Below are 23,579 nucleotides of genomic sequence, written 5' to 3' on the forward strand. Positions count from 1 at the left end.
AAGTGATGATAAAACGTTCTGATATGCCCAATAGTCCAGGAGGTGCAGATCAGATGTGTTTTAATTGCAATTGACAGAATCAAATTACACATCCCTACTACCCAACCTAGCAGTTCGAAAGCACCTTCGGGTGCAAGTAGATAAATAGGGACCGCTTACCAGCGGGAAGGTAAACGGCGTTCCGTGTGCTGCACTGGCTCGCCAGATGCAGCTTTGTCACGCTGGCCACGTGACCCGGAAGTGTCTGCAGACAGTGCTGGCTCCCGGCCTCTAGAGTGAGATGAGCGCACAACCCCAGAGTCTGGCAAGACTGGACCGTACGGGCAGGGGTACCTTTACCCAAGGAGCAGCAAAGAGGTGGTGCAGTCAGTTTTTAGGTCCTCAAAACCAGCTTCGCCCTGGAGTTAGCCTTGACTGCAGCCGTGGTAAAGGCACCCCTGTCACTGAAAAACATTACAAAATGCATCTGTAGCTTTGCTATAATGTTTGAAAAGAGCAGGAGAGGAACACTTTGCTTGCCAGTAAAATCATCTTATTGTGAACTGCACTGGCTCAAGAGTTGCTGCTTACCTTGCGGTACTTTTCATGTCTTTTCACAAATTGTTGTGATTCTACCTTTAAGCTTTGCTTTGTTTCTTTCTAAATGAAAGGCAGTACAGTATAGGAATATTTTAAATAAATCAATAAGTCATGAGAAATGAAAAGCAAACCGTCATGAGACTAGGGCTAGCCCCTTCCATTTGTCCACAGGTGGGGATCCTCTGGCCTGCCCGGCTTCAGAGCCTGTTTGGGGCAAAACCAGGCCTGATGTGAGATATAAGTCAGCAAGCAAGGGGTGGGTGAGTCAAAAGCACCAGGGCAACAACTGCAATGATTGCCCTCAACAAGAAATGTTTATCCTGTTGTATTTACAGCCCGTGTTTTCCTTAAAACTACTGATATGTTCACATTAGAATAAGTGTTAATGGATGACCCAAAATGAAGATCCCGAATGTCCCTGTTTAGAAACCTGAATTTGAGCTCATCAAATCCTGTTGTTGGTGTCTCTTAAACATCAGCAGAGAATCCTGTAGCAAAGCTCATCTGTAGCTTAATCTCTGTTGCTGTAAATTCCATTTATAAAACTAATGCAACTAATTGCCTCTGGTTCACTGACTTTTCTCCTGGTGCAGTCCCACTCTTAGCTGCTCCAGAAAAATATATACCAGTCTTTTGGACTGGGGTTCAGAAGCATGCCATTTGTCATGAATGACCTAGCAGTACTGAAGCGTTGGGGCCAGTAGTATTAGTTCTAGTTAAGAAAGAGAATGTGTGATAAAATGATACAAATAAATACTTCCAAGCACCAGAGTAAAGCCATGGAGCCAATACAGCATTAATTCAAAATGGATCCCTAAGAGAACTCAAGTCAGTGTATAAGCTGAAATGAGCTCTTAGCTACTCAGCTGTATCCTAAGGGTAAGTAGCAAATTAAAATTCATTATTCATTTTAATTGAGGATGATTATCAGTATTTTAGGAGACATACTTCAAAGTTCTGTTATTCCCTGTGCATAAGAAGTGGATGCTAAGAAAGCAGGGCTCTCTCAAGAGAAAAGAGGAACAAATGAAAGAAAGAAGGTGCTTCGGAGACACACTGAGCACGCTGGGCTCTGAGCAGTTTATTCTTGGGCCAGGCAGAAAAGACCTGAATAAAAAGACACGAGGGTCGTATGCGGAATCACATTATGGGGCCAGAGACGTGCCTGACCTTTATGCCACATTAAGGATCTCTCTCCAATACTGTTAGTAGCGTAGGAAACGGGGGGGGGGGGCACAGGGGGTGTAGGGCATCATGGGGGTTGCTGGGCGGCTCAACAACTTTGGGAAATCTCTTTTAAAAAGCTCTGCCCCAGACACCAGCAGGGGGTGCTCTTAGCCTTCCACCAACATTCCTATTGGTCAATTGACTGACTGACACCAACATGTGATAAAGAAGTCCAGGCTGTGCTGCAGTTTTAAGCAGATTCCATTCTTTCTGCTGAGTAGTGAAGCTTCAAAGGAAACTGGCTTTTTGTGGGGAGAGCCACAAATTGTGAAATTTTCAGACTTTCAGAAATCTCAAACCTTGGAAAGGTTTGAACTTTTTCTTTCATTTATTTTTAAGCATCTTTTTTGTTTCCTGGGTACTTTTATTCTGATCGTCTATTTATAAAAATGATCCCACCAAGATTGCAGGATATCAAAGTGAAAGGTTGTGAAGGGTCAGCACTGCAGGGAAAAGCCTTGAAAGCACGCCAGTGCGAGTAGATAAATAGGCACCACTGCGGCAGGAAGGTAAACAGCATTTCCGTGTGCTCTGGCACTCGTCACAGTGTCCCGTTGTGCCAGAAGCAGTTTAGTCCTGCTGGCCACATGACCCAGAAAACTGTCTGCGGACAAACGCCGGCTCATTTGGCCTGAAAAATGAGATGAGCGCCGCACCCCATAGTCACCTTTGAGTGGACTTAACCATCCAGGGGTCCTTTACCTTTTTACCTAATCAGTGCTCACCCCCACCCATTTTCTGCCCTTTCTTTATAGATTTCACTGCAAGATATTAGGAGCTCTAACTACAATTCCCTTCTTGTTTCAGATTTTTGCACATTCAAATTTTAAACAGAAAATGCCATCTCCTAAAACAGACTGAATTAAATTGTCCTAAGTAAATAATTAATAAGAATCAGGAAATTAAGCAAAAAGGTCAAAGTCAAAAAAGGATCTTAGGTATTCATTTCCAAGTGTATTTATTTACTTTATCCAGGAAAGCGCTTTACTGCTTTTGAGCTTGTGCTCCTAAATTTAGTGTACAGCTTCCTATAAAACAAGGAAATGTTAAACTCTCATTTAAAAATACCACAAAACTATGCAACAAAATGCACTGCTTGCTTGCTAAAGGAACATAGGGAAGAAATGGCATAGACTTCCTTTGAAATAACAAGTCCCATCTATAGGCCTCATTTGTTTGGCATCCTACTTCTGGCACAAGGCATCTCTGAGAAGAAGGCGCTGTTCCTTTGAACAGTCTGAGCAGCACAGGACCCAAGGTCAGTCTAGGCAGGCTGCTAGTGGGGGCAGAGAGAGGGAAGAGGGAGGTAAAGGTAAAGGTACCCCTGCCCGTACGGGCCAGTCGTGTCCGACTCTAGGGTTGTGCGCCCATCTCACTCAAGAGGCCGGGGGCCAGCGCTGTCCGCAGACACTTCCGGGTCACGTGGCCAGCGTGACATCACTGCTCTGGCAAGCCAGAGCTGCACACGGAACGCCGTTTACCTTCCCACTGGTAAGCGGTCCCTATTTATCTACTTGCACCCGGGAGTGCTTTCGAACTGCTAGGTTGGCAGGCGCTGGGACCGAACGACGGGAGCGCACCCACCGCGGGGATTTGAACCGCTGACCATGCGATCGGCAAGTCCTAGGTGCTGAGGTTTTACCCACAGCGAGAGGCAGCTTAATCCTTTCCCCTCTGGTCATTTTCAGATGGAGAGAATTTTTAAGGCAATAATCAGTCTGCAGTCTAATAAGCCAGAAGTTGCTTAACCCTTTTCTTTCTGGCCCTTTTCCAACTCATAAACACTCCCCCACAATGTTTCTTCATCTTGATCCCCACTTTTTCACCATCTCTTTAACCTCCCAGTACAGTTTGGAATGATTATGAGCTGAAAAATAACCAGCAGAGAGAAAAGGGCTTTGTAGCCTCTGTCCATTCACTCTTCTTCTGACCAATCTTAAAACCTGGGTGATTTTTTACTCTGAGGTAAAATAATGATCTCAGTGTGAAATGTTGTTTGAGCCTGTATCTGTGTGATCATATGCTCATTCCCCAACTCTGAACTGGGCTCCAAATTCCATGGTTTTAGGCAAATGACATTTAACACTCACAGAGAAAAGCAAATCAGTTTATTTCTTGGGCTTGTAGGAGGCAACCTATCTTTGGCAAAAAGCCTTCACACTTTCCAAGAGTTATAGAGATGAAGTTGAGAAGTATGAGCAGCTGGTACTTCACAAAGCCAATAAGATTTAAGAAACAGAAATAAAAGATGGGCTGTAGCATGAAGTGTAAATCCAGTATATAATAAATTGATGCTTTCTTACTAAAGTAAATAACTATCATTTTTAACAGCATCTTAAGATCTAACTGATAATGCTCCTTTTCTGTACATGTCCATGTTGCTGATATTTTATTTAAGCCTTCAGTGAAACTCACATCTTAGCTATAAGTAACCTTTGAAGATACTCTTCTGCGGAAAAGTCTGCTGTAGTCTAAAAATAAGGGACTATGGTGTCAGGAAGAGAATCTACTGAAATCAGAAATAGAAAAGGTCAGTTGCTATTTTGAAAGCTGTGTACTATATAACTCCAGTTTTGACATGAGCACTCTGCGCCACACACTGTCATTTTCCTGCATCATTGCATTATACAATCCCTATGGAACTCAAAGCGGGTGGAGGGTCACTTTTCAACCATCTAGGAGTCACTTCCATGGCACAGATTGTAACACTGGAAGAATGTATACCACATCTACCTGCAATTCAAATAGTAATCCAGCAACCTAAGTCTGAGGCATGTTGAGCTGAGAACAATTAAAATAGCTTCCATTTATACCTGGTGTGGTCATGATATGGAGAACTGTCAATATGTACTTCCACATCATGTGTGAACTGACCATGCTGTCACTGACTTAGGACATTCCACACAATGCAGAAGCACTTGTTGACTCTGTACATGAGTGCAGCGACTAAAGTAAGGCATCACTCTAGCCCATTTTAAGCATTGCCTGTATAGCATATAGAGAGTCCAGACTTATGAGTAGATAAAGTAAAGGGTAAAGGTACCCCTGACCGTTAAGTCCAGTCACGGATGACTCTGGCGTTGCGGCGCTCATCTTGCTTTATTGGCCGAGAGAGCCGGCGTACAGCTTCCAGGTCATGTGGCCAGCATGACTAAGCCGCTTCTGGCGAACCAGAGCAGCACACAGAAACGCTATTTACCTTCCTGCCAGAGCGGTACCTATTTATCTACTTACACTTTGATGTGCTTTTGAACTGCTAGGTTGGCAGGAGCAGGGACCGAACAACGGGAGCTCACCCCGTCATGGGGATTCGAGCAGCCGACTTTCTGATCGGCAAGCCCAAGAGGCTCAGTGGTTTAGACCACAGCGCCACCCACGCCCCTTATGAGTAGATACAGGTATACTATAAATCCTTGGTACTTTATATTTCACGGGTATGATTTTGGATAAAAATTGAAATGCAAGAATTGGTGTGTATGAAAAATGTGAACCCAGGTCACTTTTTACTGAATGCCACAAAGGACAGTCATAAATTGTTTCTCTGCTGAATATAATGTAAAATCCCTTCCTTCCCCAAATGGCAACATAGGCTGGATCTACACTGACCTATTTAATGTGATTAGAACCATATTAGATATATTGCTCTAAAATGTCACTTGTAAAATAAAGCATTTATTACCTTTGTTTTTTTCACCAAAATGCTGTCTCCCTACTGCTGGTTGTACTGCACCACCCTCTTGTGTCACATTTTAATAACACATTATGAATGTTAAAAGTAAGACGTTATGTGTCCATATACGTTATCCAAACCATTCCTTAACCCTTCCTGAACATTAAAAACCTTAAGTGTAGATACATCCATAATTTCTGATATTAGCACTGTGACCCATGAGATGAAATTAATGCAAAATGAAACAACTAGTGTACGAGAACAATAGAATAAAATTTGAGAGGATTGTGGTGGAAGGGGGAGAGAAATAAGGACAGAGACATACTAGTTAAGTTTGATCACACATGAAAAATGCAGAAAACTGGAGATGCCTGACGCTCTGCTTGATGAAGAGATAGGTGTTCCCGTACTTAACCGGGATGAGCTTGCCCCACCAAACCCCATATTTTGGGCTCACTGGGACAGGGAGTGCCCCATCAAGAGGCAGCGGACTGGATGATCTTTAAGATCCCTCCCCACACTCCTTGTCCACTTTGCCTCTGGAAGAGACGTTTCCTTCTTCCTTTCTCAGCATTTCCATTTCTCCTCACTAGCTGTGTTTGGGAAAGGGTTACTCTTCTCCAAGAAAGAAAGGGAAAATAATAATTTGATTAGTGAAGACTCATCCAAATGATCTGAAGAAAATAATTTGAGTGTTACCTGCTGTAGTTCTACATAAAGTAAGTAATTCTAACCAGTGAACAAGAAGTTTTGTGGTGAGCATGCTCCATGGCCAACATGACGTGGGGATTCTGAATAGCAGGAAATATGGATCATGGAGACTTTATTGGTTGAGGCACCAGGCCTCTTGACGGGATAGAAAGTTGCATTCATTCTGAAGTGTCTGGGTAAAAACAGATCTCTGCTCCTCTTACCCGCCCACCCACTTTAACTGGCCTGTGTTCTGTTGTTGGCTAGTCTATGAAAAAGCTCGCATTAACTTGGACTCTTCATCTCTAGCTTTTTTGTGGCTTTTTCAAAAGACCTTTCAGCCCACTGTCTTCCATTCGAAGACTAATCCCTTTCTCTCTTTCATCAATGCCAACTAAGCAAGCAAGCAGCCTCCGATGCTTATGTAACTCTAATCAGCCCACAGAATGAGCTGTCAGACTCGGGTCCCCTGAGTCCAAGCACAGCCTTTCTTTGATACATTCCAGCTCCGCTGGCCTGCGGCACAAGAATCTCAAGTCTGCCTTTGCACCTGGCTTGCTTTCAGATGCCAGCACACAGAGCCTTGCTGGCAGCGGCTGCTTCTGCTGCCCACCCTAAGGCGGCTTTGCACACCTAGATGGAGGTTTGCCATCATCCTGAGGAACAAGGGGCACATGCACAGAAAGCTATGATGTGGCGCGGCAGAGGGCTTTAACTTCAAAAGCTGCTGAACCAACTTATTTCAAGATAACTAACATTTATGAGACAAAATAGTTTAAGAGGAGCAGTGCTTCAAAGGTGAAAATATTAGCTATGCCAATCAATAATAGTGCAAGGTGGTTGTTAAGTGGTTTTGGCTACTTTGTGGAGGTTGCTTGGAATTCTCCACATGATTTCTGTTATTGCTTGGAAAGCTGTTTGTATGCAGTGGCTCAATGGCCAGGATTTTGGAGGTTTGATTGGAATTTCAACATCTTGCCCTGTTACCAAAAATTGAGATTATTTTAATTTAAAAAATACTATCAGTGCAGATCCATTTGAGACTGGCTGCATGTGTAGCAAGGTGTGCATATGCGCACTGTGAATGTGAACCTGTGCCTACATTGCTGCCATAGGGAAATATGTCCTTTTACAAGAAGCATGTGAAGTGACTGGGATCACTTCATTGGGTGAAACTAGAATGGTACTTGGTCTCACAGTGACCACAGATCCTAAAATATGTGTCTATACTTTACAGTCTTTATGGGACACAAACCTGCCTATACAGGGGGCTGGGCCTTGGCGGCCCAGGTATCCTCGGTGCCATTGAGTGCCTCTAGCCTGCCATCTACATGGGTTGCCTGGGACAGTGATCCCTGCTCTGGGACCTCCCAGCTGGATTTCTGTACTGTCTTGTATAGTGTGCTCTCATTAAAAGAGAGCCCGTGTTGCGCTGGGGGCCAGCCAAGCCACCCCTCCATTGCCAGGCGGGTTGGGATGGTTGGTCTCTGGCAGGGATTGGTAGTTTGAGCTGCTGGGGTAATTTTGATGTTGCTAATTTGGGGGAGGGAACAGAGGTTTTTAAAGCAGTGCACACAGCATTCAGCTTTCTCTTTCGCTGCGTGCACCGGATCACCCACCCTCCCTCCCTTATTTTAGGTCTTGTGCGTTGACCTTGCTATGCCTGTCATGGGGTCGTCTGCCATCAGGGCAGGGGCCTGGTAGGAATTTTGTCCATTTGGCTGATTTGTAAGGTTGCGGTTAGGCATTGGTTAAAAATTGGTTGGAGGAGGGGTAAGGATTGGCTGTGCCTGCCCCTCCAATGCTGCTGCTGCAAGGGAATTCCATTAAAGGAATACAGGGGCTTGCCATGCTTTCGTTCAAATCCCTGGAATCGAGTTTGGCCCACGTGAACCCCTGGGAACATGCGGGGAGAAGGTGAGGGCCCGTGGCACAGCTCCAGTTTCTCCCCAATATTGTTTCCCCTTACTGACTTTCGCTGGAATCCAGAAGTCAGTTCTGTCCCCAGGCAGGGGGACAGATAGTCCTAACCAATGCCTAAGCAACCACTCACATCCATGTATGTTAATAAAGTTGTGGCCAAAATTATGCCAAAAACCTTAAACAAAAATTCTATGTGATGTGGGGGGGGGGTTGGGGGGGGAGTATCTTGGGGACCTTGACACGCAAGTGGTGTTGTCCCTGAAGATGACTTGAAGTAGAACTTGGCTTATAAAATTCTGGCTGGTTTAGCCAAGTAGATTTGGATTACACAATTTATTGGAAGAACTGCATTGTCTGCCTGTTCACCTCAAAGCCAAATCCAGGAGCTGGCACCTACCACTGAATTCATAAATGGCTTGGGACCCAAATGCCTAATGGAACAACTCTTCCCATAACAGTCTGCCCATGTCTTCAAAGTCTTCATCTGAGGTTCTTCTCTGAGTGCCTTCTTTAGTGGAAGTATGTTATACAAGCTGATCTTTGGTGCCATAATTAAAATCTTTTCAGTGCTAAGCCAAGTCACCTTTTATTTGTCATGGAATTTTTAATGTTTATTCTGCTTCATTGTGCCTTATAGTTTTTGCTGCTTCTCCATACATATGTTGTACTTGGTATTAATAATTTTTATTTATTTCTCTTTTATACTGCTATGCTGCTTTTATACTGCTATCATGAATATTTTAAATAAATGGGTTAATTAAATAATGCATACTTCCAGATCCATGAGCTGAGCTGAGCGAGTGCCATTTTGAGCAGAGAAGCAGCTCAGCTCAGCTCAGCTCATATTGAGTGTCCTTGTTGTGTCTTACTGGCTTTTTCAGCAGTTGTGCAATATGGTAGAATATAGCTATTGTACTATATTGCAGAATGTCTCGTTCCCTGTTTTCTAGGGCTCCTGCAGATAACCTATATATTGAGCATTCATCCTGTTTTGCTTGTAGAAGTTAGAGTATATCAATTTTTTATTGAGCATTCATTCTTATTGATTTGCAAGGAGCAAGCTTCCTGAATTTATCCTGATTTCCTTTTGGGGTGTTTATAAGCCATTCATTCATTCCACCCTTTTCAAAAATGCATTTCCCCATTACTTTCCTGACCACAAAAGAGTCTGTTACTTTTTTTAAGTGGATTTGTTGCATGGTGGGGATAAAGCAGTTTCGTCCACTTAAAATGCACAAGTCTACATTCCCCAATATGGGCTTGAATCTCTTCCACTTCAATTTTGCCGCACTTGCATTCCACATGTACTTACTGTTAGTTGCTGTTTTGCCATCACCTTATGGCCACAGGAGTGATGTTCAAGCAAGATGTACAACCAAAGATTTGTGTTTGTTGTTGGCTGATTATCGGATTATGTTATTTGACCCTTGCAAAGACAAATTAGGTAATAGAAAGTGCAAGTAATAAATTGCTGCTTCTACATTACTCTGAATTGTTTATTCAGTATTCCCCAAAATGTGATCCTGGCAGTGGAGTACAGTACCACTAAAAAAAAGTGCCCAGTGTGTTGTAGCAATGGGGAAAGTGTTCTTGAGACTGTTGTTCAGCTGCCAGCTCATAGTATGGTCACTGCAGTAAAGGACTGGCTGTCGTTACCCTCCTCTTTACTATTATCCTAGTATTACTAGATAACATTCTTATTTAATTCTGTCCTGCCTTCTTAGCATAAGAAAACATGATTAGAGCAATGTAAAACAAAGTATATTTAAAATAATAATGATTGTGAAGCAGAGTTTCTTCCTTTTTGTTCCTCTTTCTTAGACCGAATTGCACAGAATATCATTAAGTCCCATTTGGAGACATGTCAGTACACAATAGAGGAGCTACACCAGCTGGCCTGGCAAACCCACACATATGAAGAAGTCAAAGAATACCAGAGCAAGGTACCAAAAACACAACTCACTGTATTAGGCTTCTATATTCTTGTCAGATGGGCAGCATACATATTATTATTATTACTCATTCCCTAATCACTGTTGTTAGTGCATTATTTCTGCCAATTAATTGCTGGATAACACACTTGAGGACAGCACTTTTGAAAAATGGCATTTTAAAACAGGAGCAAAGTCTTAGGGAGGAATTCATTGGAGCACTATTGCAACCAACACACACATCCAATAAACAAATAAAATAACAGACCCTCCAAGTGTCCATATTTTCCAGGGACAGCCCCAGGTTTACAGAAGTCTTCCCGGTTTCTGGTTTGATACTGGAATGTCCCACTTTTCCTTAGGACATCCCTGTTTTCACTGGAGAAATGTTGGAGGGTATGGCATTTATGTGACACCCCCTTCCCCAAGCCAATGAGATGCAACCTTTAGAAGACATCAGAAGGCAGGCCTGGATAGGGAAGTTTTTTAATGATAATGTTTTATTATGTTTTTATATAAGTTGGAGGCTGCCCAGAGCAACCCAGTCTGATGGGTGGGGTATAAATAATAAATTATTGTTGCTGTTGAATAGGACATCCCTTACCCAGTAGCAGCAGGGTCCCTTTTCCTTTTAGAATAAAGTTTTAGCAGCCAGCTGGAAGGCTGGCTCAATGGATGCCAAGGGGTGAGTCTGAGGACTCCAGAGCACCCACAAGCACTGCATGAGGAACCCAGTCATAAACAGGCACTGGAGCAAGAAGATGCTCCGTGTGTTAGAACAAGCCTTGCTCAAGCAGGTCACATCAGCCACTCTTGGGGCTTTGCTCCTTGTCCTCTTCAGCTCTGTGAGGGAACATGGCAGAAAAGACATGGGAACTGAGTCCCATTGGTGGATTCGTGTTGTTCCCTAAAATTAGCAGTTCCCACATGTGTCAGGGCCTTTTTATGAGATGTTGGTGTGGATCCTCCTCCACTCAGATAAGAAAGCATACAAGGGATTGATGGACTCAGATGTCCCTCGATCTGCTGGTGGAAGTTCAGGGGCTTACTGGACAAAAAGTCTGAATAAACCTAAGGAAAAAGCACATTCTCCAGAAACCAGGTGAGACATGCACATCTCTACCTTAGAGCAGGGGTGGGAAACTGGATCCAACATATAGACTGCTTTGACAGGTGTGTGCGGCCGTTTACATTGGGCGAAGCATTTTCATTTGCTCCCAGTTGTTCTTTGGCAAGTGATGCTGTCAGTGCCAATGAGCAGAACAGCACTGACATCACGCTGCTTTGGGCAGGGAGTGGTTGCACTATGGAGTTCCTCAGAGGAGGTCAATTCAGCAGTGAGTACACCCTGAAATTTGCACCCTGGACTTACATGAATGTTTTTGTGTTTAACACCACAAAACAGTCCTATTAAACAGTCTTATTTTTTCTTGCTATTTTAATTTATGCACTTAGTAATTATCATAGTAGGTTAAAGCATCTGCACAATGGGTGGTATTCAACTAAGTTTTTCTGAGAAGACCTATTAAAATACTTAAGTCATGTCACACATTTCAGTGGGTCTACTTGAAGTAAAGCTTAGTTGAATACCACCTATTGCTTCGGTAACCATAGGATCTGCACCTATCACATGAGTAATTGTCATCAATATATTATTGATCATGTGGCTGAACAGCATACATTCATTTCATGTCTGAAGGATCAACTTGCTTTATGATTACTATCTGCTCTCCTTTTGCACGCACATTTCTTCTGGAAGTCAAGAGAAGCATTATGGCAGCAGTGTGCAATCCAGATCACACATGCCATTCAGTACGTGGTGGAATTTGCAAAGCGGATAACAGGCTTCATGGAGCTCTGTCAAAATGATCAAATTCTACTTCTCAAATCAGGTGAGTAAACAGGGATGGTGTCAGTGTTTCCATTAGGCTTCATGACCAAGGGCCCTCCAGGTGTTTTAAACAACAACAGCTGGCTGGGGCTCATGGGAGTTGTAGCTCAACTTCTGGAGGGGATCAGGTTGGGGAAGACCGGTCTACAGTTAATTTACTAACAGCAGTATTTGAGGAACAGAATTACCAAAGCTTACAGAAACATTGATAAATCAGCTTCAGGATTTAAACAGGGTATCAGATGGGACATCATGCTATGTCACTGAAAAAGCTGGAGTGTTAAACAATGCCTAAAATTTGACTTTGACCTAAATGTACAGAGGATATCCCGTTGTACCCCCTTACACCTGAGTAGAAGTGAGAGTTTTAAAATGCTCGTACCCTTTGAACTCAGTGGGACTTACTTCTGAAAAGACATGGATAGGGTTGCCCTGCAAATAATGTTGAGCTGGAAAAAGGACAAAAAAAGACTGATAAAATCAACTTCACTACAGAACTGCATTATCATCATTTCAGCTAAGCAGCTATCTTCTAATGCTGTTTTTTTTTTCCTTCTTCCAATGCCTATCAAAAATAAATAAATAAATGCAATGAAAGTGTTTAGAGAACACAATATTTTACATATATTTTGTTGGTTTAAAATTATATTCAATTGTTCTTTTTTCTCTTAATGAGATGGGGAGGGGGGGATTTTTGGAGCAAAGCATGCTGGACTGTTTTACTTTTGCAAGACAACCTCAACTTCAAAAGTAGGCAAAGCGAGGGCTTGGTGGTCCACAATACATTCTCACTGTTTCCATGCATATTCAGCCAGCACTGTTATGATTAAATTAGAGTAATTCTGTGACTTCCCCCTTCTGTGAAAGGGGAGAAGCAGCTCATCCGCTCATTCACTGCCTTTTTCACAGAATATTACCGAAATCCCACAATTGCAAAAGAAGAGCTGCAGGCTGGCTTGCACTAGCCATTGCATCTAGCTGTGGAGATCAGGAATAAGAATTTGTTTGTGAATACCTTCTGCTTCCAGCAAATGGTTGAATGCAAATATCTCATCATGATATATCTGTACAGTAACTTTTGCTGTCTTTCCAGGCTGCTTGGAAGTGGTTTTAGTCAGAATGTGCCGTGCCTTCAATCCACTCAACAACACTGTTCTGTTTGAAGGAAAATATGGAGGGATGCAAATGTTCAAGGCTTTGGGTAGGGTGGTTTCTTCATTGTTTACTCAAGCCATAAAATTGTGGTGTGATCTGCGTATATAACGGTGGCACCTGCAGCCATATATTATCAAATGAGTATCAACTCATCACCATTGAAGATATTTGAAATGAAAAGAATCTGTTAGATTCCACTGTTATTCCCCAGGCACTGCTTGTTTCCATATAAGTGAGCTCATAGGTTAATAACACTCTCATTAATCTGAACCTCTGATTGTGTAATCATCATTTTAGATGCTTCTTCTCCAGCCCTTTGGGTAAACAGAGCTGGGAGAAACCTTAACGCCATATTAAGATTTGGGAAAAGGGCAAAGGAGAAAGAATGTAAATCAGGGCTTGGATCCGCTTAAGTTTTTTATTTACTGTATAAGGTATAAAAATGATGCTAACGTACACTGAAGGTGGAAAACCTGAACTGATGTTTACTCTGAGTACTAAACACCAAGTATTCACAGGGAAGCTCAGGGCAAGAAAAAAAGGCATGGACACAGAGCTTTAAAGCACAGGTCTGTGCCTGGAAAGAGCGAGGCAGAGGTAAGTGTGGATAAGCCCTTAATTGCACCACCCTTGACTAACAACAACAACAACAACAACAACAACAACAACAACAACAACAACAACTGTACCCCACCCATCTGGCTGGGTTTTCCCCAGCCACTCTGGGTGGCTTACAGCACATATAAAACATAAGAAAATATCAGACATTAAAAACTTCCTTATAAACGGCTGCATTCAGCTGTCTTCTAAAAGTTGTGTATTTCTTTATCTCCTTGACATCTGAAGGAATGGCGTTCATCTGAAAGGAGGGTGTCACTGCTGAGAAGGCCCTCTGCCTGGTTCCCTGTAACTTCATTTCTTGCAGGGAGGGAACCACCAGAAGGCCCTCAGAGGTGTCTGGGCTGAACAGTGGGGGTGGTGATTCTCCTTCAGGTAGACTGGGCCAATATGCTGCTGTCCCGTTTGTACTGTTGTATTTCACTGCTTTATATCTTTTTGTGAGCCTCCTTTATATTACTATTGTATGGCAGAAACAAAATCAGTGCTCAAATATAAACTGTGAGAGTAATCAGAGTAAAATTATAATAATCGCGAAGTGATCAAGAGCAAAAGGTAAAGCTGATTCATGAAAAGGGATTATATTAGTATCCACTTATAAGTGTACCTTCATAAGTGTGCCAAATAAATTTAAGCCACAATACAAGGCACAGGTGTATACATTAAACTCCGGTGGAAATGAGTTGGAATTATTTCTTATCTCTGAACTTTGTCAGCCACTCTGGAGTCTCGTCTTCTTCTTTTACAGACTGGAGTAAAAGTGCTTTAAACGAGTAAATAAGCACATACAACTATATATTTGACTGGAACCTCATATCACACTTAGTTCTTTGTTCTATGTTATGTTATGTTTCAATTGGGCTTGTGGGAGGAGTTCTTTTCTGACTATTGAATTGGCAACAACTGATAACCTACTGTAAAACTATAACTCATCACACAGAAAGATTAGAAAAGTAACTGAAAACATACCTAGCCTTCTTTGTAGCGTTCGGCACAATAGTTGGTTCTTTCTCTTTTTGAGTTTTCCACGAGGTTGGATCCAGTGCTTTTTTCTGGCATACTCAAGGGTACTGGCTGGATCCAGAGTTACCTCTAAAGATGGAAGAACTTGTGAAAGAGCATGAGATTCAGCTAAGGTTCCCACTGAATAAAGATGATTTTTAGCAGTTCCCCCTTAAGCCTCCCCTCCAACCTACCATGTTCATCAAAGTATGATGCTCTTTAGCAGTTATTTCAGAGGTTGCAGATGGAAAGGAGGAATCAACAAAATACAACCAACTTCTTCCAGTAGGAACTTCCCATGACTGGAGTTTCACTCACAGGAACTCTGGATTCAAAATGCTGTATCTTTAGGATATATATGAGGCAAGTTGTATAAGGCCTCAAATAAATCGCCCAAAGGCAATAGTTCAGTTAGCTTCTCATTTGCACAAGAAATGGGCCTGGCTATAAGAAAAATGACAAGTGGTCTGTTGTCCTGTCACTGAAGTACGATAGCAGTGAAAGCCATGCTTGCTGACCATCCCTTACAGACCCCAGAGAAAATATCCTCAGTTCTCATGTACTCATGCTAATGTTCTGATCTCAATCAGCAGCTCTTCAGGGAAGATTGAAACTACTTTTCCTCATAACTATCTCTAAGCACCAAGAATGTATGTCTTGTTAGTGTAGGAAATTGACTGGTTCTTCTGCATGATATATATGTTTCACTGCCTGGATGTAAGGGAAATGGAAGAGAACTGATGCCCATTCATTATGGACACATGCATGCATTTGATCACAATAATATTCCTGGGAAAACATTACATGTGAAGCAATATGATCTTATGTTGACTTTGTTTTCTGCACACAGGTTCTGATGACCTCGTGAATGAAGCATTTGACTTTGCAAAGAATTTATGTTCCTTGCAGCTGACTGAGGAGGAAATTGCCTTGTTTTCATCTGCTGTTCTGATATCACCAGGTAGTTATCTTCAACAAATTATACTTTCCCACCTGCGTCCCATAGAAACTTCACTATTTCCTGTTCTTTTCAGCCTATGCTGATTACTGTTGTTCTTCACATAAGTGCGTACGTTAAATTACTGAATGGGTTTGATCTGTCTTGTATTTTGCCTGTAATTCAATAAAAATTACAACTGAAGAGGTTAAGCATTGAAGCTGGGCTACATGATCCCTGAAGTTTACAGGAACAAACTTGGGTAAATATGTGCTAGAGCAGGAATGAGCAATGGTCGGCCAGATGGTGATGGATGGTGCCATCACGCCAAACCGTTGGCATGCTAGCTGGAGACTGACCACACTGTCCTACTGCATGGCTTGGACTTTACCATAGTGTATTATATTGCAGTGCTTCTGCATAGTGGGTAAGTTTATCCTGATTCATGTGGCAGGTTTTTTAAAGTGCTTCACAGCAGCACATAACCTGGTGACTCTTCCTTTTTCACATGGCAGAGAGCAGCGGCTGAACAACCAGTGTAGGTTGTTGTTGTTGTTGTTGTTGTTGTTGTTGTTGTTAGGTTACAACAATTAAAACACAATGTTGAAAACAACCTGAAATCACAGAAATGATGTGGTTCCTAAAAGATATACCGTATTTTTCGCTCTATAACACGCACCTGACCATAACACGCACATCGTTTTTAGAGGAGGAAAACAAGGGAAAAAACATTCTGAATGAAACAGTGGATGTATCATTTTTGTGCTTCATGCTGTGGCCACAGACATGTGATCTGATGGTGAATTTGGGGTGACCCAATGCAAAAATCCTGAGAATCCCTGTGGATCCATGCTTTGTAACCACATTTTTGCACCATTGCAGCCCCAGGCAACAGTGGGTGCGTGCTTTTTTTGGTGCAGGCTGTAGCCATGGACATGCTATGTGATCTGATGGTGAATTTGGGGTGACTCAATGCAATGATCCTGAGGATCCATGTGGATCCATGCTTTTTAACCACGTTTTTGCACCATTGCAGCCCCAGACAACAGTGGGTGCGTGATTTTTTTGGTGCAGGCTGTAGCCATGGACATGCTATGTGATCTGATGGTGAATTTGGGGTGACCCAATGCAAAGATCCTGAGGATCCATGTTGATCTATGCTTTGTAACCACATTTTAAGTGGGGAGCGAAGGAAAAACAAAGAAGGGACATGAGAGGGGTGTGCAGAGAAGCAGCTGGCTAAGAATGCTGGAGAGGGATTTAACCGGTGGGAGGAAAGAAAGGCAAAAGTCCCCCCCCCCCCAAGCCAGCCATCTCTCTCTCTCTCTCTCTCTCTCTCTCTCTCTCTCTCCCTCCCTCCCCCCTCTCTCTCCCTCCCCCCCTCTCTCCCTCACCCTCCCCCCCTCTCCCTCTCCCTCCCCCACTCTCTCTCCCTCTCCCCCAGCAGCACCGGAGCACAGAGAGGAATTAGAAAGAACGACACTCTGCTTGCCTGGAGGGGAGGGGCTTTCCCTGCTCTTTGTTCCGTTTCAGCAATCACAGCAATGAAACAGAGGGGGGTGGGCAGTAAGACCCTGAGGCAGAATGCAGGAAAGCTGCCACTTCCTCTTTTCAGGTTTCCCTTCTCTGTGACTCGCGATTTGACTTTTGCTTGATTTTTTGGCTCCAGGGACCACACATTCGCTCTATAACACGCACAGACATTTCCCCTTCCTTTTTAGGAGAAAAAATCTGCGTGTTATAGAGGGAAAAATACGGTACATCTCAGGTGCCAACAGCCAGCATAAAGAGCTACATCTGTTGGAGAAAGAGGCTTGGAAGATATTTTTTACTCTCTCATAGCTACCAAGCACATTAAAACTTGGTCAGATTTAAATCTCACCTCATCAACCTTTAAACAAACAATCTGCATGAAAATACTAGAATAAATCAGACATTTAGTTTTCCAAATAATTGAAGAGGTTACTCAGAGTTTCAGGAGTTACAGCAAAAAAAAGTCTCCACCCACAGGCAGAAAAGCAAAGAAGAAAAAAGGATCCAAATGACTTAAAAGAAAAGCACTTGGTTTCATCACAAAAGGATTGTGCAAGCTTTAGGAAAGCTGCAGGGTGTAAAATCTATTTTAGAGAGATTCATTCACTTGATTTTTCTTTGTCAGGGAGCCATTCCACATGACTCCTTTCTTCCAGGAAGACAGCACAGAGAGAGGAAAGGGGGGATCAAAAGTTGCTGGGAGCCCACTAAACTCCACCCATTGGCAGCTTGAGCTCAGGGCCCAAGTTAACCCTTTCATGCATGCAAGTGTGAGTCAGTAACTGTATACTGTATTGCAACAGCATCTTCAGTATTTGCCAAAAGCTGCATAAAGAAGATGCCAGATGTATCTTTGTGGGGAGAGAGTTACAGAACTGCCAGAGAGAATGCCAACCACTTTTAAGATGCTGAGGACAATGGAACTACCAAGAGAAACCTCTCTGCAGGGAAGGAGGTGGGCTTTCAGGCAGTGGCAATTTGCACAGCTAAACCTGAAGGGTGGAATGGCCAGGCATGCCAAACTGTAAAATAGTATTAGTGGAGAAGGAGAAGAATTGATGTTACAAGTTACAACTGCTGCTGTGTGCATGTTTGAATACAGAAGAGGTATGGCATACGGACTATATAGCCATATAATTCTGGATATCGTACAGCAAAGTTTCCATTGCACTTTAATTCAATTCCATTACTAAACTTGCGGACGTTTTCCTGGCAGTTATTTGATATTCCAAGGATAGAACTGAAGTATTATTTTGTTGCCCCTGTTACATGCAGCATTATCTTGATGGAATTCATCAGCAGGATAATAAAAAGAAAAAATGAAAATTGCAGGAAAGCAGCTAAACCAGGACTGCTCTGGCCGCTGCCAAATATCTCCACATATGAGAAAATAAGAGGTTCAGAACTACAGCAGAAAAGATGCCATTTCTAGTCCAAGAACCAGAAAGCACCAATCTTCAGTCAGAGCAGGAACTGGGAGAGGACATTCAGCATATTGGTTCAAACCATATTGCTTGCAATGGAAACAAACATTCTTGTTTTCAGTGGAATGTCCTTTAAAGTTATATGGTTTCAAGTTTCAGAAATTAGTGTCCCAATCATAGACTTACACAGTGGTCTGCTAGATGGTAAGATTCCAAAACATCCCCAGAACCTGCCTAGTACAGCTGTGATATGTGAGCATCTTGCAGGGGCTGGGAAAGCCATAGGGCAAGGGTAGAGAGGAATGCATTGCTAAAGGTAAAGTTAAAGGTACCCCTGCCCATACGGGCCAGTCTTGACAGACTCTAGGGTTGTGCGCCCATCTCACTCTATAGGCCGGGGGCCAGCGCTGTCCGCAGACACTTCTGGATCACGTGGCCAGCATGACAAGCTGCATCTGGCGAGCCAGCGCAGCACACGGAACGCAGTTTACCTTCCCGCTAGTAAGCGGTCCCTATTTATCTACTTGCACCCAGGGGTGCTTTCGAACTGCTAGGTTGGCAGGTGCTGGGACCGAGCGACAGGAGCGCACCCCGCAGCGGGGATTCGAACCGCCGACCTTTCGATCAGCAAGTCCTAGGCGCTGAGGCTTTAACCCACAGTGCCACCTGCGTCCCCTCAATGCATTGCTACCTGCACCTAAAGTGAAAGCTAATATCAGATAAACCCAAATACTAAAAAATTAGCTCTTATGAGATGGGGAGCTAAAATATTGCACTTCCTCCTGATGGTGGGGTTACAATGGCTACTTACCCTATTCGGGTGGAAGGCAGTTGTGGCCTGTCGTGGCAGCCAGGACTCGTGGGCATGGCCGGACACACTGCAGGATGGGATTGCCCACCAAATCCTTGGCCCCTGAGGGAGCAGAGCCTCACTTATGGACTGGGAAGCAGATGCTTCTTCTACAGTCCACCAGGGATGCTTTAAAGCCGACTGAGCCTGGCACCTTCATCACAGCTGGCAGAAGAGCAAACCGTCCCTCCCTCCTTGTCATGCTTTTGTAATGTGTCTTGTTTAACCTTATTTTGCATTCCAAGTCACTTGTTTTTTACTATTCCTTCTTTTACCATATTTTCATTGTAGTTGCTTGTTTTAATCATGTTTACCTCCTTGTAATACCTGACCTTGCTCTGGTTGCTAATGGTTGCCATATTTGGAGCCAGGAAGAAATGCAAACAGGCGAGGTTTTGCCTTTCCCATAGCAAAATGAGCAACTTTCCCCATAGCAACTTTGGGCAGGTAAGGCGTTGGGTGGAATCCTAGTTATCAAGGTCCCAGTTGAATTGGTGCATCACCCTGACCAAAGATCAGGTGTGTACTCAGGGTATCCTGTTAGAGGGGCCTTGGTGGAAGTCTCTGTCCAGAAGCCAAGTGTGGGGCAGGTGGGAATGGCCACCTTCGTAGTTTGGCGTCTTGGGGACACCATAAACCTTGGCACAACTCTGTCAAAGTTTCAGCCCTCTAGCAGGAGGCTGGAATGGATATACACCCAATGCCTGAGCAAAAGTCCACCTGCATCTGGAATCAATAAAGTTGTGTCCATTTCTAATCCAGATTGTAGTCTGGTTGAGTTTGTTCCTTTATGCCTTAGCTATAGCTTCTGCACAAGGAGGGGCGGCTCTGCAACTGGGACCACAACACTATTAACACCTATTGCTACAAGTCATCTTTCCATCTTTCTGGCTTTAGTTTATGCCTTCATTTGAATTTATTTTATTTCTTTTGGCCAGATCGGGCTTGGCTGTTGGAACCAAGGAAAGTCCAGAAGCTTCAGGAAAAGATTTATTTTGCACTTCAACATGTGATCCAGAAGAATCATCTTGACGATGAGACTTTGGCAAAGGTAGCTCTTCAGTACACAAACTGACACTCCTACATAAAAAGTGTGCAGTTAATTAATATTGATTTTAATTCCCCCCTTTTTCTGATTGGCTATTAGTGATTCCAGTGTTCCTGCCCCCAAAGGCTTTCTTGTTTGAATCAAATAGTTCTTCTCGCTCCTACCCAGGAATTTTCCTTGTACATCAGAACTCACCATGTGAGCTTCAAACATTGCTATGGCTTCTATTCCACACACATGCTAGAATCTACCCCAGAATTTAAAATCTGCTGCATCCAGTGTATGAAGGGATTTGCATGGCTTGGAGCTGTGTTGACGGAGTCTCCCTGCCCTGCAGTTTCCCCCACCCATAGGCAAGGGAAGAATGCATGCCCAGCTAGAAAGCGTGCCTTTTCGCTCCAGCTGATCTGCTGATCACAGGCTAATAGGCACAATGCAACTGCAAGTCAAGCTTGCTGATGTTAGCCACCAATTTAAAACATCAGTCAAGATACATTATAAAAACTCAAAAGAAAAATAATTCAGTTTCAATCCCCATGCTCTGATAATTTGTATTACAATTAATTTATTTTATTAAAAAAAACTTATTAGGCTCTAATTAAATTTTACAGCAGAGACCTGTCCCACCGCCTTCATGATGAATTGTTGTATTCTGCTCTTAGTTTTATTGTGTGAATTTGAATGCAGTTATCTGAACTGTTTTCACTGTAATTGGAACTGTTTTATGACGTTTCATGCTTATTATTATTATTATTATTATTATTATTATTAGCTGCTTTGGGTTTATTTTATAAAGAAAAATAACCTCATAAACATAAAGCAGCTGGGCTGATTTGGATAAGGTCTTTGGTATGGCGAAGGGAATTCCAACACTTCCCCTCCATCAGGAGCAGCCAGCGGATGAGGCCGCAGTGCCCCAGAGCTGCTCTCCCAACATGGGGAAGCCAAGCCGGTGCTTCCATCACTGAGCGTGTGCAGTGTTCCTGACCTTGCCACCTCCCTGCCACACCCCATATCATTTGATGAGCACCAGCAACACGAGTGCCAGAAGGGCAGCTGCCAGCCACCCCAGCCATACACACACCAGGGGCTTCTGCTTCCTGTATGTTATGGTCCAAGTCTTTCCCATGCAGCTGCTATTAGCCATGGAAAAGGAAAATATACAGGCATAGAATGTGTGCCTCCATATATTTCCCTCCATTGCTCATAGTCTGCTCCTGTGCCCCAAGGGCACTCATAGGAATGTCACAACACAAGAAAGAGGAAATCAGAAAGCAAAATCCACACATTAAAAACACCAGTATAAATAAAACTAAAAAGCAGTCATATAAAGCTACTGGAGAGAAACATCAGCAGTAAAGTTTTAAACATTAGAAATCTCTCAGATGAAAAGTGTTCTCTGTAAAAACTGGCCAGAGATTGAGCCTATTGGCTCCACATAGAGGATATTCCAGAGCTGTAGTGCCACCACTGAAAAAGCATTAACTCTTGTCCTTACATACCTAGTGGCCTAACACATAAAACAAGCCCTCTGAAGTTGATCTTAAGATCCAGGTAATCTGTACAGCAGGTGGTGCTCCTTCAGGTAGCCAGAAAATAGCAGCTCCAGCAATGTGAGGATGTAGAACCCCACTTTCCACTCAGAAGCCCCAACCCAAATCACATGCACACACCTCTCTGTGTCATTTTCATGCACAGCTGCTGCTTTTAGAAGAAAATTGCCAATCAGTTTAGAAATCAGGATTTCATGAGACAATTTCTTTAAGAATAAACTTTCTCTCAATTTGCTTCTTTGTCTGTCTTATAGTTAGTAGCCAAGATACCAACCATCACTGCACTTTGCAACTTGCACGGAGAAAAACTGCAGGTATTTAAACAATCTCATCCCGATATAGTGAATACACTGTTTCCTCCGTTATACAAGGAACTGTTCAATCCAGACTCTGCCACTGGCTGCAAGTGAAGGCAAAGCTAGAATATTTCATGGAATGCATCACTCTTCAGACAAAAGAATTGTTTTCATGGAGACTTTCTTAAATATGTCACTACTGCAACACTAGGAATGTCCTGCACTTAATAGAATTATTTTTCACCGCTACAGTTTGAAGAATGTAAATATGCACCTCTGAGTGGGGCCTGTTTTTGTTTCTCTTCTTTTTCCCTTTATGTTAATTTTCCCCTTCTTTTTGTTTTGTTTTGTTTATTTTTAACTTACCAGAAATTTGCAAATATAGAACACTGGGTGTTACCTTTATTTTTGATTTTATTTTATTGGGGGCTTTGTTTTTGGGAGACAAACTGTTTATAGAAGTTTATTGTAGATATAAATGAAAACAGAGGAGTACTTTGCGGTATTACTCTTGCTGTTTATTGTTCAAATATAATTTAAGAAATTTCCACTAAACTAGGCTTACCTATTTCTATGTTTTTAGCTAGTTAAATGCATGTGGCAATATGTGGCTGTCTTGGAAATAGGTGTGTGTGTGTGTAGGTGTATATATATATATATGGGCATGAGCCTTTCCTGCCTGGGTGCCGTGTACGGCGTGCATGGAGGATAACTCAGGGGGCTTAAAAGAGCTCTGTTTCAACCCTCTCCTCAGCCAGTGTTCCTGGCCCTGTGCATGCAGCATTCTAGGGGAATCTGGGCAATGGGTGGTCTCTATGTGCCTCCCATACCCCCATCTGAGCTTACATGAACGAGCTCTAGGGACTTCCCATTCTCTGTAAATTTCCATTATGCTCTGCACAAGCTGAGAGGAATAAGTGAAAACAGGCCTCCCTTATGCCCTTTGGAGATCTTTTGACACATGGGCAAGGATCATGTCCTGTGTGTATACATACATGGATAGTATATACCAGGGATGGATGGCTTTGACATTCTCTATCCTTAAAACAGCAGTCAGGTGCCAGAAGTCTATTTCGCTGCACACCTCTACTTCACCATGCCGGGCGGCTAAGCTCCAATATGCCCAAGAGAGATGAAGTATTTAAAAAGCATTCATACATTAACACACATAAAATCAACATTTCCTTTCCTCCAAATAAAACACTAGGCAAAGTTTAACCACAACTTGATTCAAATTTGGTAGCAACCCCAG

General features: G+C 43.0%; 1 protein-coding gene across 1 annotated transcript in view; it reads left to right on the forward strand.

Annotated features, from left to right (window-relative positions):
• RORB (RAR related orphan receptor B) overlaps positions 1 to 22,882 on the forward strand; it is a 144,212-nt gene extending 121,330 nt beyond the window's left edge. Inside the window, exons 5-10 of the mRNA XM_028749099.2 lie at positions 9,911 to 10,032; positions 11,780 to 11,912; positions 13,005 to 13,112; positions 15,537 to 15,647; positions 20,369 to 20,481; positions 22,286 to 22,882. Of these exons, the coding sequence (XP_028604932.1) occupies positions 9,911 to 10,032; positions 11,780 to 11,912; positions 13,005 to 13,112; positions 15,537 to 15,647; positions 20,369 to 20,481; positions 22,286 to 22,441 (743 nt within the window). The 3' untranslated portion in view covers positions 22,442 to 22,882. The remainder of the gene's footprint in view (positions 1 to 9,910; positions 10,033 to 11,779; positions 11,913 to 13,004; positions 13,113 to 15,536; positions 15,648 to 20,368; positions 20,482 to 22,285) is intronic.
• Positions 22,883 to 23,579: the final 697 nt, after the last annotated feature.

This window comes from Podarcis muralis, chromosome 11, assembly GCF_964188315.1.
Source record: "Podarcis muralis chromosome 11, rPodMur119.hap1.1, whole genome shotgun sequence".
Classification (NCBI taxonomy): domain Eukaryota; kingdom Metazoa; phylum Chordata; class Lepidosauria; order Squamata; family Lacertidae; genus Podarcis; species Podarcis muralis.